General features: G+C 44.1%; 1 protein-coding gene across 2 annotated transcripts in view; it reads right to left on the bottom strand.

Annotated features, from left to right (window-relative positions):
• Positions 1-14,076, bottom strand: part of LOC122413084 (protein dead ringer-like) — a 107,812-nt gene that overhangs the window by 24,479 nt on the left and 69,257 nt on the right. For both annotated transcript variants that reach the window (XM_043423195.1, XM_043423196.1), the window contains exon 4: positions 4,676-4,748. In XM_043423195.1, coding sequence (XP_043279130.1) covers positions 4,676-4,748 — 73 coding nt within the window. The remainder of the gene's footprint in view (positions 1-4,675; positions 4,749-14,076) is intronic.

The raw sequence follows: 14,076 nt of genomic DNA, 5'->3' as shown, positions 1-14,076 counted from the left end.
TTCTTCCGTTTTTTTTTTCCCCCCCCCCGTTTTTATTTTCAGGCGACACGAAACGGTCACGGTTGGCGTGTGGAACAGTCATTTTTTTCCATACGCCTCATTCTTTCGTCCGCCTGGCATTGTCGCCGGTAAAAATAACAGAAATTAAGCGCGAAGAGATTTTTCAAAATCGAGATATTTTTTTGCTACCGACAGATAGCGGCGAGAAAGAGACGAGACGATTAAAGAGTAAAACTGCGAGAGTAAAAAACGTTTCGAAGAAAAGAGAAATATGCGCCGAGGGAAGAAAACGAAAAATGTGAGCACGAAAATAATCGTGTCGCACGCGGCAAGAGAGAAGAAAAATGAAGTACAAGAATGAAGGGGAGCTGACAAAATAAAAATAAATCATTCGAGGACGAGATGAGTCATTAGAGATATCAAATATCAAACCGCACACATGTATATTCAAAGGACTGTGGGGGAGATCCTGCAAGGATCGTAATTTCGTAACGAGGCTCGCGGATATCGAAACGACTTTGGCAAAATGCGAGGCCTCGCTCTCGACGACTCCGCAAGATATGATATTAAAAAATGAAATAAAAAAAGCTTCCCGAGCTGAAGAACTATGAGCACATTCATATCTATATGTGCAAGTAGGTGCGAGGGAAGAAAGATTTGCATATTAAACGCCTTGAGATTTATAACAGGCCGTTGGGATGCTCGGGCTAAAGCGAGACGTATGCCGGACAACGCGCGCTTATAACACACGCACACCGTGTTGGATGTTATATTCTTCGAGGGTGTTCTTATACGAACGTTGGCGACTCTTATATTTCTATCGCGAGAGAACTGCGAGATCCTCGAACAATATTACGCCAACTGATATACTAATGACGATAATTGAGCTTTTAATGATCATTGGAGCGAGATTCATTCCTTAAACTGATAGTCGGCCGACTCGTATTCGTTCCTCATCGTTATTCCAAATATGACGAAGCCCTCGTGCTGGCAAGGTGACAATGCAAGCAGCATAAAAAATGACGTTTTTTCGAAGCACCGATTGAGTGAAATTGCAGAATTGAAATTCTTCGACACGGCTCAAAAATGGACTGACTTCCTGTAATCGGTCGTCGTCGTCGTCGTCTCGAAGAATTGGAGCCTCAAATTTGGCAGCTTCCTTTCACACTCACGGTGGAAAGACACTGACTGACGCGTACTAAAATTAAAGTGATCGCCCCACTCAAAGCGACAGTTTTCATCGAAGAAATGACGAACTCTCGTTGTCCAGCGAATATGTTCTTTCCGCTGCCCTCGACAGGGAGAAGGTGAGAACGATTGTGAGGAAAATAACGAGAACTGGGATGAAGATCGAATTGTCGAGTTGTCAGTACTCAAAGAGCAATCAGAAGGGCTTAATGGTTTCCCGTACAGGTGCATGAAAGGATGGAAGGAGGGATAAAAAGTCGCTACAGAGCAGTGTTTGGGTAGCCTGGCAATGGGAGAACAAATTGGTGGTTGCTGGAACGAAATATCTGTGTATATATGAAGTGGTAACGTCGTGGGAGCTCGTGCTCGTAACCGAGGGAGTGATGAATGATCCGACGTGTTCTCCGGGCCATTGGCAGGAGCTCCCTTTGCTCCCTCAGAGCTCCCTTTGCACGGTCAAGAGTCATTCCAGGCGTTATAGGCGTTAAGCGTTCAATTTATTGTAAACTTCTGACACTGACTCGATTCTGTATGTGTACGGAGAAACGGGAATCCCCGAGAAAATGCATTAACCATTGAATAAAAAATGAAGCGCATCGATATCGTACAAACAATATACCCTCTATTTCGAGCAGCTCGAAACTCGTACTTTCCTACACGACTCGAAACGACTCGTTCCATCTTCGATTCGGGTATTAAAATTTTATTCTCTCTCATGGATCCAGGAATTTGATGGATTTTAGGGACTAAGACACATTATCTCGAGTTTAATCGTAATCCAACCGTGTCGCTAACGTGTCAGTTTAAAATCAAAGGAATCTTCGAGGTAGATCATGCCCGTAAGATCGTATTTTATGGGTGTCTAAATTCGGTCGGTTTTCACTTCCTAATTAAAGATACAATCACTCTAAATTAATGTCAAAGTTATTAATTCATAACTTATCTTTTGACGAATGAAATAACAAGCTATTAATTAATCGGGGATCCATCACTGGCAGAACCCAAAATTTCATTCGTCCCTGTCGCAAATACTAGTTTTTTTATGTAAAAATCGCATTAGAGAGCGCAAAGAGAAATGAAGCAAGAAAAAAGTGTTAATAAAAAGGCAGATATGGCAGAAATGCCGAAATAATCAAATGTGAGGTTACGAGTGCTCATTTTACCAATTACGTTCAATCTTTAACGCAATATATCTTTATCGCTAGTGAGACAATCGTCTCGAATTTTTCCCCAGACCTTCATTACATACTTCATTGTGTACGTTTTTCATAAACTTCGTAAGAGGCGTTCATTCGTTATATGGAAAGATAAACGATTTTTTACGCATAGTCCCTGTCTGTTTTTCTTCATATTTAAACACGTTTATCTGAATAACCAATAAGACGAACCCTTTAAAATTTGATAGCTCTGTGTAAATTTAAAGACTTTCTTAAGAAAATCGTTTCGTGCATGAACAACTTTAACTCGAGACCGCAGTGAATATTTTTCAGCAAGAAAACTTATGATCAGGATAAAATAGGTTTTAGATCGAGAATTCGAATCTGTCCTCAGTCCATAAATGAATCAACGTGTTACAACGTTGATGGATCAGTCGTTTAAACGAGATTTTCCAACGTCACCACAGACACATCTGGTGATGTTTTTTACAGGGTGAGCTAAACCGAAGCATTCGTGTATCCGCTCGGTTCTGGCATAGCCTAGAAATGATTTCGAGTCTAATTATCATGTGTGACGATGAGCGAAGGGGCAAGGGGAAGGATAGAGAATGAATGACAATAATAGAATCTCATTTTGAGGATTCTCATGATGCGATATATGCGTAAGTTTGTTTGGGGTGGTGGGTGGAATTTGAAGAGAAGGCGAAAGAGCCAGGGGAGGAGGGGGGGCTATGCTGATGGCCACGCCACCAGAAAGGCATCACGAAAGGTTCGTCGGTTCGCGAGAGCTCCGTTTTGATTGATGGACGCGAGAAGGAGAGAGAAAGAGAGAGAGAGAGAAAGAGAGAGAGAGAGAAAGGGAGCGAGTCGCCATGTTTATAATTAGAGATGAAGAGAAAGAGAGCGAGGGGGCGGGAGGGACGAAGACGAGAAACGTTTCCGGTGGGGGGAGATTGGAGCACGAAAATGACGTGAAGCAAGAGAGCAGAGATATATTGAATAAGGCGTCATTCCAATAGAAGATAAATTAATTTACTCTAGCCGAAGCAAAGATCAGAGAAATGTTGAGTTTCATATTTTGTTGTTTTAGTCGGTTAACGAAATCCATTAGGTAACGAGGCTGGAGCTGCTCCGTCACGTGACGGAAGTGAAACCATCGGAAATGTGGGTCTTACGCATATTAATGGATCGTCTTTTTGTTTGCACGTTGGCATTTTTGTCTTTTTCTTCATTTGCTTTTCGTGTGAACACAAAATGACTTAAACTATTTTTCTCATAGAATAATTCACGTGCAAGAGAATTGCGGAGAGCCAAGAGGATTATACGCGCACTTGGGGATGTCTTGTTATTTCCACGTGTTCAGGAAACGCTTGCACGCGATGCGGGCCAGAATGAAACGGTGAGTTTCGAGGCGCGCACGTGCGCGCGGCTCTCTCGTAATCAGTTTTCAACTTGATGATTTTCACACGCCTACTTTTACTCCTCTCATGCAAATTACTCGTTATAATTGCTCGAGTGTCAAACCTCATTCTTCGCTCGGTCCTCCGAACGCTTTGGAGTTATCAATTTCACCATTCGAAAGCCCTATAAAATGTATTAATACGGAGAATCTTAGTTTGCTTCAGCAAAGTCTGAAGCAACTAATTTGAATTTGTAAAACAAAAATAAATGAAGAATAATCGTACGAATTTTTCAATTTTTTCATCGTTTTTGCAGTTAAAAATTCTGCGATCCCAAAGTGCCGTGTATGCTCCATCGAAATTTTCGACATTCCTGATCCAGCACTTTCCAATACGATATATATTTGCCAGCTGTCTCGAAGCAAGCATTTCAAAAATCGTTTCTGAGGCCCGCGATCTTTTTAATGGACCGAGCTCGCGGCAATCTTGTTTGTCGAAATCTTGTACAGTACGCGATCACGAGTTATATATACGTCATGCGTATCATCATCTCGAGGGAGGGCCTTGAACATTGATCGACAGAGTCAATATTTGCACAATTAATTCCTAGTTCTTATATACATATATGCGGATGTATATAGTCTGATAGAACGACGATCGTGATTGCTTGAACAAGCTAAGACAACGAATGACGCATCGGCTCGCTGCTATCGAGCAAGAGAAGGTGAATAAAATTTTAACGATTTCACAATCACCAGCGAAAAGTGGAAGTTGAGAAAAAAAAAAAAAAAGAAAAAATGTTGTGAACCAAAATCCATTCGTATTTTACTTCGAATTCAAAGAGTCTCTCAATTCCACGCAATTTTATCGACCAAATTAGCAAGCCGATTGAAAAACTTTGATCGAAGATGCGTGACCGAAACAACTCACCTCGTTTCTGCATAAAGCTGAACAGATCATCGAGAAACTCCTTTCGTTTGGGATCGTCATTGATTTCGTACAGCTGCAACAGAATAACGAAAACCAACATGTAGCGACAGATTTAAAATAAACATAGAAATGATTAATCCACATTCTCATTAAGACGAAACGATAATTACGTGAGGGGACCAAAGACGTTTGTTCGTTTCATCCTTCTTTCATCTTCACCTTTCAATTCTCTTTCTCATTTCGTTTCGTCTCTCTCTCTCTCTCTCTCTCTCTTTCTCTTTTTTTTCGCTCGCGTTCTTTTTCTTCCACGCGGCGTTGAAGTTTGTGTACGATGGATCGAGGGATAACGAGGGTCATCTTCGTTTCTATACCCGAGTATACATATCGGTGGAAGTGTGGGGGGGAGGGAGGAAGGGGGGGGGGGGGGGAGAGTACATTATCGAGGTATCTTCCTCTCGATACACAAACTTACCGAAGTTCGAAAAACAAAAAAAGAAATACGAGGTACAATATTGTGTATAGTTTGTGGCAAAGAAAGAAAAACAAAACAAAAAGCACATAAAAACAACATTCTAGGTAAAAGTAAAACGTAACGCGCACGAGCTATCTCCGGAGTTGGGAGAGAACTGAGGTAATAAAAACAGGAGTGAAACGAGCGTGCGCTCGTAGCGACAGACAGATTAGTTAGGACCGATTATAAATGATTCCGTTTAACCCGTCGTATCTCTTTCTTTCTCGCTCCCTCCCTTTCTTTTTCTCTCTCTCTCTCTCTCTCTCTCTGTTTGAGCTCGCGCGAGCTCGACCAAGCTGGACGGACGTATTGAAACTCGCACGTGAGAAAGAGAGACGAGAAAATCCATATGCAGAGATCACAAGAGCAAGTATTCTTACAAGAGAATAAGAAAGAGAGAGAATGAGAGAGCCCTTCGGGCGCTGATGCCGCGCGGCCGGGCGTGTATTATCATATTTGTTATGTACGATGTGCTATATCTAATCTGAAACCCTCTAATTGCTTTTATAATACGATCGTTTCTTCTCCCCCTTGCTCTTTGGCCCTTCCTCTGTGGTCCTCGGCAGACTCTCGTATATATTTGTATACACATACGCACATTCACTAATATATAATGGATTCTATCGCGCAGCTCCCCCGGAGGCTGCGCGGCAAAACTCTTCGCCTCGTTCACCCCGGACAAACGCGAGTTCCGTGACAAGGGAGCAGACGAAAAAAGGGCGAGATCGCGATCGCGCCGATCGATCGAGATCGAATCGAAGATGCTCGGCTTTTGAGCTGGACAAAGTTTTTTCGGGGCGAGCGATTCGCGGGGGCGCTCGTGTTCATGGGAGATTCTCTCAGTGACATCAACGCCTGGAGGGACGTTTGCCCTTTTCATGGCAACTAACGAACGTCCGGAAATGAGCGTTTTTAACGAGAGTTGGAAAAATGAAAGAGGAAAAGCAGCATGTTTGTCGTGATTCGTGCGCCACTTTCCCATTCACCGCGAGAGTCGATCTTTCGTAATGTTTCTCCTTACGGATCGACATTTCTTTTCCTGCATTATTAACCCTGCTCCTCCGAGGATTCGTGTCCCGCTCCCCTCCCCCTCGGCATAATCTCACCGGCCTTTTTTCCCTTCGCATATATTCCCGGGGCCCCGGAAGGTTCGTCAGCTCGTCCAGGCTCGACCGGTAGATCAATCAATACGCGCTCGGTTAAACCCCGAGAAGTTGTTCCATGCGATACATACATACGAATCCAATCCTGACAACCCTCGCCGACGACTCTTCCTCTCGCTCTCTAACGAGCTCATCTCGCGACTGCCCCGCGCCCGGCTCGCGAGAAATTCAACGTACCGCAAGAACTCCACCCAGATGAAAGAGTGACTGATACAGAGCTCGGGCTGGCGAATAAAAAGAGAAAGAATCGGCTTGGGATGGGAGGGGGAAAAAAGACTGAGAGAAAATTGTTACAAAATGACCGCTTGATAAATGCTATTCGATCTTCTCATCTCACTCCCTCTTTATGCGTCTCCCCTTTTTTACGGGGGCGTTGCTCATCCATGCACACTTGTATGGAGAAAAGGCAACTGATCGTTTATGATACCGAGGTCCGGATACCCGGAGATGAATGAGCCCCGGCTGGTGGAGCGCGTTCAACGACGTGTAGTCTGCTCCCTATTTCCGAAGAATCATTGAATCGAGTCCATTTCATCAATGGAATTTGCGTGTTTTTGATCTTGAGGAGCGTGCCCTTGATCGAGAGTTGCAAAAATCTCGATTGTAGGTCCTTTCGAAATTTCAACGCCAGAGCTCTCGTCACGCATAACGGAGGCCTCTCAGGAGTGTGCGCCGCGATCGTTGTTGGATATGCGGTGGCACTTTATTCCACGCTTTTATCAGCAAGCGTCTTTATTTGCATGTTTCTATGCATATCTCGTATAAAAGTAGAAATGCGTACGCATTGCGCACCGCAAAATGCACGTTGACCCGGAACCGTACTGACTCTCGCACGTTCGAGCAGCGCGAGAATATTTCCGGGTAAAAAAACGGGGCCGAGGTGAAAGAGAAGCGAGAAATAATATATTCGAGCATTAGTGTGCGAGGAGATATAATATTTCTTAGTAATTCGCCAACAATGTGAAAAGAGAGTGAGTCGAAAAGCTTCGAATTCGTGTGAACTTCGACAGGGCAAGCGACGACTTTTGATTATTAAGCCGCAATTCCCTTCATTTTAATCGGTTTTTATACCAAAAACTGGACCATCCGATTGGCCGTAAAGGGCTCGCGATCCTCGAGCCTGCTTATAGCAGTGCAAGAATAAGGTTGAGGCAGGGAAACGAAGAGAAGGTTAAAGGATACAAGTATAAAGTTGTTAAACGCACTCCACCTTTCGGGGGTGCGTTCTCGCTAGGTTTTACGAGGGACAATTATCGAAGTTGGCTTTTTTCCTGCCTGACTCCACCGGCGTATAAACAGCGAGAGAGAAATGGCGCGAGGAGCCGCGGAGAAAGACGGGGAGAGAAAAACAATGGAGAAAAAAAGAAAAGTAGCGAGATCGAGATAACCCGGTGGACGGGAGTGAGTTCGCCGAGTCCCTCTTCCGGGCGATTGAGAGCAAAGATACACCTGCTTCTGCTGCCGTTATCCCGCACGGTATAGACATAGAGAAGTTCGCGTCGCGCCAATAACTACGACGCCAAAGATTTAAGTGCGCTCTGCGCGCGCTTCTATACACCACGTTGAATCCGCCATCATTGTAACACCGGATCGATTATGCTTTTGTAGCGTTAACAACGATAAACTCGACCGGAAATGTACACGAGTTAGTCAGCCCGTCAGCCGACGAAAAGAAGAAAGAAAAACAAACAAACAAAATAGAAAGGGTGGGATGACGAGTTTGCATGATTCGCGGCGCGCGATCTCCCTCTCTATTGCGAGATCATCGTCATCCCGGGCCCTTTTTAAGGGTCCGGGATATATATAAACGAAATTAGTCGCATACCGAGAGCCTCGAATCGAGTTAACCGCGAGTAATTGCTGCGAGTGAACGAATCGTAAAAACGATGGCAGATGTCACTGCGTGCAGCTTCGTCTCTTTGTGCAAACGTTTTTTTTTTTTTTTTTTCAAGCTGAATGGCAGCACGAGGTAAAAGAACGCTTTTCACGGGTCCAAATGCAGGGAAAAACGGCGGTATGGAAAAAAAGGTTGAACGGTGTATGTAAATATCGCAGTAATACGGGAGGGCAAGTTTAAACGTCCACGGGAGAGACGAGGCTTGTTCACTTATTATTACCCTAATTATGTAATCGGAGGCGGCGGGGAGCTCGCGGGGTAGTCACGATCGTGAGGTTCATACGCGAGAGAGGTCGCCTCTCTTTATCCTCCCGGAGTCTCGAGCATCTCGCTGCTTCGCTAGCCTGCCTATCACATGCACGAGTTACATGTTACCTCGGTGTAGGTAAGGCTACAGAAAAAGTGAGGTTATCTCGCATATATCTATAAGTAAAGCGCGCTCTGCTCGCCCGGTAGTCACAGAATTCTAGCAACGGTGCACCGGGGGTCAACTTCCGGCCATAAACTTTTTAAGCGCGCGCGCTCCTGCCACTTTTTCTTCGCATCGTTCTCCCTCTTTCTCGTGCTCGGTGCAGCGCCGCTGTTCTTCTCTATTGTTGTATGCAAGCGCCGCGTGTATATACAAACTTGCGACCTCCGCCGCAGAACAAGTCCGATTATTCAAAATTCTCTCGGAGCTCCTTCGCAATAATCCCCGTTCGCGAAAATACACAAAGTCGCACGACCCAGCGCCGAATCATATACGATGAGCTTTTTCATTTTGAACTCGGGCTAACAAACTTTTGGAAAACTTATTTCTACCCTCCTCACAGCAGCGTCGATTCATCCCACATTTCTGTGGCAATGGCGACCGCGCCGTGTGCGAGATTCCTCGACCATTTTGTTTCGAGAAAGCCGCGAGTGTGTGCGCCAAGACACACACACACACACACACACACGTGGAGAAAGAAAATAAAAAGCGCGCGAGAGAGAGAGAGAGAGAGAGAGAGTCGGTCTCGAGGCATATGCGCTCATGCTTAATACTATAAAACTGCAGCACGATATAGCTGTTGCAGCTTTTCGTTGGTGCACACACTCGAAGCGTCCTATACAGGAGGGGGGATATCAAGATTGCGCATTATACGAGCGGCCATAATAGCGGCCACCATTACCCGCTTCCAGGCATTGAAGATAGCGAGCGCAATTATAATCATTACGATGCGAGTGCCGTACAAAACGCGCACACACACGCCGCGCTTCAATACGTACGTCTGCATCGAGAGACTCGCACACTCTTCCAGCCGCTTTTATATACGTGCATACATATTTTATATTTAAATATATACCTACACGTATACGCGTGTGTATAGATGCACGTATAAAGCGCGGAGTCCAGAACGTATAGTTACGCCCCTATGAAATCTCCATACCGTCCGAGGGAGACCCCGTCGTTCCTTCTTATCGGCATTCTATCTCGCTTATTCTGCCGCGAACTCGTCGCGATTTCGTGCATTATGTGCGAGCCTTGCCACATCGACGCGATTGGACGCCGAAAGATTCTACGACTCGGTAAATTTTTCATGGTCCGAGGCACGCGATAATTCTTACTTAAATAAAATGCAAAAGCTAATTTTTCTGGTTGTTCAATTGGGATGTAAGATTATTCGAATTGGAGGTTGGATCGGAGGGCGCGGAATTCTCAGCAGTCTTCGCGCGTTATCTTATTGCACAGAATTCATTTATCAACGCGACGATTGTGAGAGCGTAAGACGAAGAAATTTATAGCAGTTAACGGTAGCTTCGGAAACGGGGTGGCGCGCATGAAATTATTAATAATTATATAACGAATACGCGAAGCCACGGAAAAGAACTAATCGATACAGTACATAAGGAAAATGTAGGAAGAAGAAGCCTCGTAATCGGTGGTGCACAAGTTCGTGCCAAATTCCTCGACGTTTATTTGTTAACTAATAATCATGAGAAATGCTTAAGAATCCATTTCTGATGAAATATCCTTTATACGTGACGAAAAAAAGCAAGTATCCACCGCGTATTATTATATTTCCCGTGATTTCGACATACTCTTATTGTGCGTTATCCACGAAGTAAACTGTAATGTGCGTGGTTATACAAGGAAGCCGAGAATTTTTTATTTTCCTCTCATTTCTTTCTTCCAACGATTTATTTCCGTGTTTTATTACGAGTCAAACGTAAAAGGGATTGAATTCTCATTTTTTTTTTTTTTTTTTTTTTTTTTCGTGCTCTCTCCGCGCATTAAAGTACCAAGTAAGTGTGTTGGGTAGGAATTAGTATAATACGAAAGATGCCAAGTTTAGAATTAAAAAGAAGAAAAGAAAAGAACTAAATACGGGAACTACTATCGGAAACGGAAGGATTAGAAGTGCGCCATTTCGCCTCGTTTCGCCTGATGTATTTTCATTTAACTATCACTGTGTACAGCAAGAATATAAGACGCGATATATAAGCGCATCGCTTATCTACCGCGAAAATACAGGTCGCAAAGGCTCGTATAAACAATATCTTTTTCATCGAAAAATTTCGCTCCTTTTCTGCGTGAAATTCGTTTCGAAAAATTCTCGAATTGCTGGAAGATCAATTGAAATTGGGCAAGTTCAAGCTGACGAGACTGTAAAAACGAGTATATTGCAATCACTGTGACGAAAAAATTCAGCTGAAAAATTGAGTTTCAGAGTGTTATTCGATTGCGCAGGAAATTTAGACGAAACATTTTATCATCGCCATATAATTGTGGGTATTTTTATAGTTATTTCAATTGTTGTTGTTGTTGTTGTTGTTGTTGTTGTTGTTGTTGTTGTTATCATTGTATCTTTATGACATCCTCTTTCTTTCGAAGCACACTTTTCGCTTCGCGCTCGAGCGATCAGTCCTCGAGCGAGATAATGGAAGCGAGGGGGGCGGGGGAGAGAATCGCAAGCGGTCAATCGAGTGATGTCAATAATTGCGAACTTCTTCTCGCCGCCGATTGTGCGCTGCTCGGGAGTTTCGAGGAAATACGGAGTTGACTGAATGGAACGTCGAGGAGTAATAGTGGAGGAGGAGCGATGCTACAAGACTTTTCTTTTGCCAGGATAGAAGAGAGACGAGAAAAAAACAGGCGATGAGGGCAGGCGAGTGGACACTGAGACGGTGGCTTTCTCGCGAATTCCAATTATTCGAAGACAAAATCAATCGCCCCCGTGGACTCTTTATCCGCAGAGGCAAGAAGGGCAAACTAATCCGATTGCGATTTCCTACTTAGTTTTGTCTCTTAAGATCGCTGAAAGGAACTCGATTTCGAGACAAAATGCGGGAGGAGTACGAGAGATTTTGTACTTTGTTGCCGGTGACGAATCTCATCATTGATCTCTTATTAAACGAACGACAATGAACGTTGAAAAAACTGGACACCCGACCTCGTTGAACCTTGAAAAAAATTGAATCTCAGAAAAAGAGTTTGCCTGTGTCCATACCGCGGTACAGTCCCGCCGTCTCTCGTGGAGGTGAGATCCGAGCAATTGTTTGCACAACATATCAAATAGAAAGTTGCTTCGAAGACGCTTCATCAGTACCGAAGAGCGTGTCGAAAAATACGAAAATGCACCGTTGAATCTGAGTATTTTCAATCGGTAAATTCAACTCGAGTTCATCAATAAAAAATTATTTTACGGTTTGAGTAAAATTCCAGTAAAATGAAGCGAAGATAAAAAAATTTCAAGTTTTTAAGCAGGAGATCAAATCTGACTGAAAAATGTCTAATCGATCGGGGAGAATAACAAAGAGCGAGGGACGACGAATAAGTGTTGAGTTTATTGATCCATTTTTCGATGCAACTCCGCTCGCAGAGTGAGTGCCGCTTCGAGTAAATTGAATTTGTAAAGGAAGGGCACGAAAAAAAACGTCGTCGACAGTGTTTTTGTCATGGTGAATTGAGGCAACTGTACGATCGAAGCTTCCTCAATGGCGGGTCAGGAGTCGGCAATCAACAAAGAAGTATGAAAAAGTGAGCGATCTTTTTCTCTGTCGAGATGTGGGAGGAGAGAAAGAGGGAGAGAAATAAAAAAAAACAGGGGGGCGAGAGGCGACCTTCCCTGCGTCGGAGCAGAGGTCGCCCTGAAGCGCGGGAGTAGGAAATTTTATGCTCGTAGCTGGAAATATTAAATCGCACCTAAATACGTTTTATGTCGACCGCCCAATAATCTCGGAGGATTGAATCTCTCTCGCTCTCGCGCGCTCGGGAGGACTCTGCAGGCGATTCGGCCAGTGATTCCGGTTCTTTCATTTCACCGTCTCTCTCTCTCTCTCTCTTTCTCTCTCTCTCTCGGCGTTTCATTGCCGTGGCGCAACGCAGAGTCCTCTTTATTTCTCGAATCTCTTCAACATCTCAACTATCGCGAGAGTCGCTGCTGGCCACGAGTATTGACGAACGAACAAAAATGTATCATCAATCTCTGCGGAGCGTAACTCTTTATTCCCTTCTACAAATCCACTCACGTTTTAAGCAGCGCGTGAAAACCCCGCGAACCGGGAGAGAAAAAAAATCTTTGCAAAATTTTCTCACAAACAAAAATCAACAGTTGCAGTTCGAATCACAGCGAAAATTACATTCGATAAAAATCTTGTAACGTTCGAGAAACCTTTTCCCGTTGAACCGCCGACTGAAATTGAAAAACACCTCTGCGTTACGCGAGGGAAAAAAAAAACTTTAAAGCCTAAGTAAAATCTCACATGCACGTAACATAATCGACAGATTTGTGCCAAAGATGTGAAATATGGAAACCGCAGTCGCAAATACGCAAAGGATTATGTGACAAGTGACGAACGCCGGCACTGTTGCGCGTTCGTGGGAACTTCCGCTTTTTTTTCTCTCCCTCGCGCCCAGTCAGGTATGTGCGTACAGAAGATATTGTAAAAAAGCCCATTGACAAGGGTAATCACTATGGCAAGCACAGCTGTGCTCTTTATTCGTCAATTACACAGATTATCTATAAAAGTATATTATATTCAATTATTTCAAAAGTACACAACGCAAAAAGCATTTGAATAACGTGGTGAATCACACCTCAAGCACTCGTTAACCCCGAACGATTAACATTGTTGACTTGGCACATATAAAAGATGGTTGTTCGAAAATTGATGCTTCGGCGCGCTGACAAATTTCGTCGAACGATCAAAACTCTCGTGAAAAAATGGGTGGTTCGGTTTCGAGCAGAAGAAGAATGATCATATAAACGTCACGACGTTCGTTTTATCCGGGTGCAGAAACTTAACAAGGTGCCATCGAAAGAGGGGGTCGTACAAAAACGCCCTCCGTATATATAATTCGGTAGCATCGTCCAATTTGATCCCGCGACGCGATATCAATTTCGCTTTTTTTTCGACAACGACGCGAGGTTCGAGAAGCGATAAGACGTTCCCTCTCGAGCACGATCGAAAATCTGTTTGCATATATGTATGTGAAGTGTGTATACGAAGTTCGATGAAAAAAAAAGTGAAGACGGAGGGCAAGTCTGAGAAGGACGGAAAGGGGCTGGAGGGGGGCGCGCGAATCAAACGGGGTAGGGGAAAGGAGAGAAGAGAGAGAGAGAGAGAGAGAGAGAACCGTGGCGCTCGATTATAATAAATCAAAGCATAAATAATGCCGGAATGTATGGCCCCGAAAGGGCCAGTCGGCAATCGAATCTCTCGCGCCTTTCTCGATCTTTCATGTGTATACATGTATATATACGAAGGTGGTAATATGCACGAGTTTGCTTCCCAAACGGTCCAACGGGTATTAATGATCGCGCGCCGAGAGTCTTGCTCCGCTGCTGCATTTATGCGGAGCCTTCGG

Source organism: Venturia canescens, chromosome 7 (genome assembly GCF_019457755.1).
Source record: "Venturia canescens isolate UGA chromosome 7, ASM1945775v1, whole genome shotgun sequence".
Classification (NCBI taxonomy): Eukaryota; Metazoa; Arthropoda; class Insecta; order Hymenoptera; family Ichneumonidae; genus Venturia; species Venturia canescens.
This window is presented reverse-complemented; position numbering and strand designations above follow the sequence as displayed.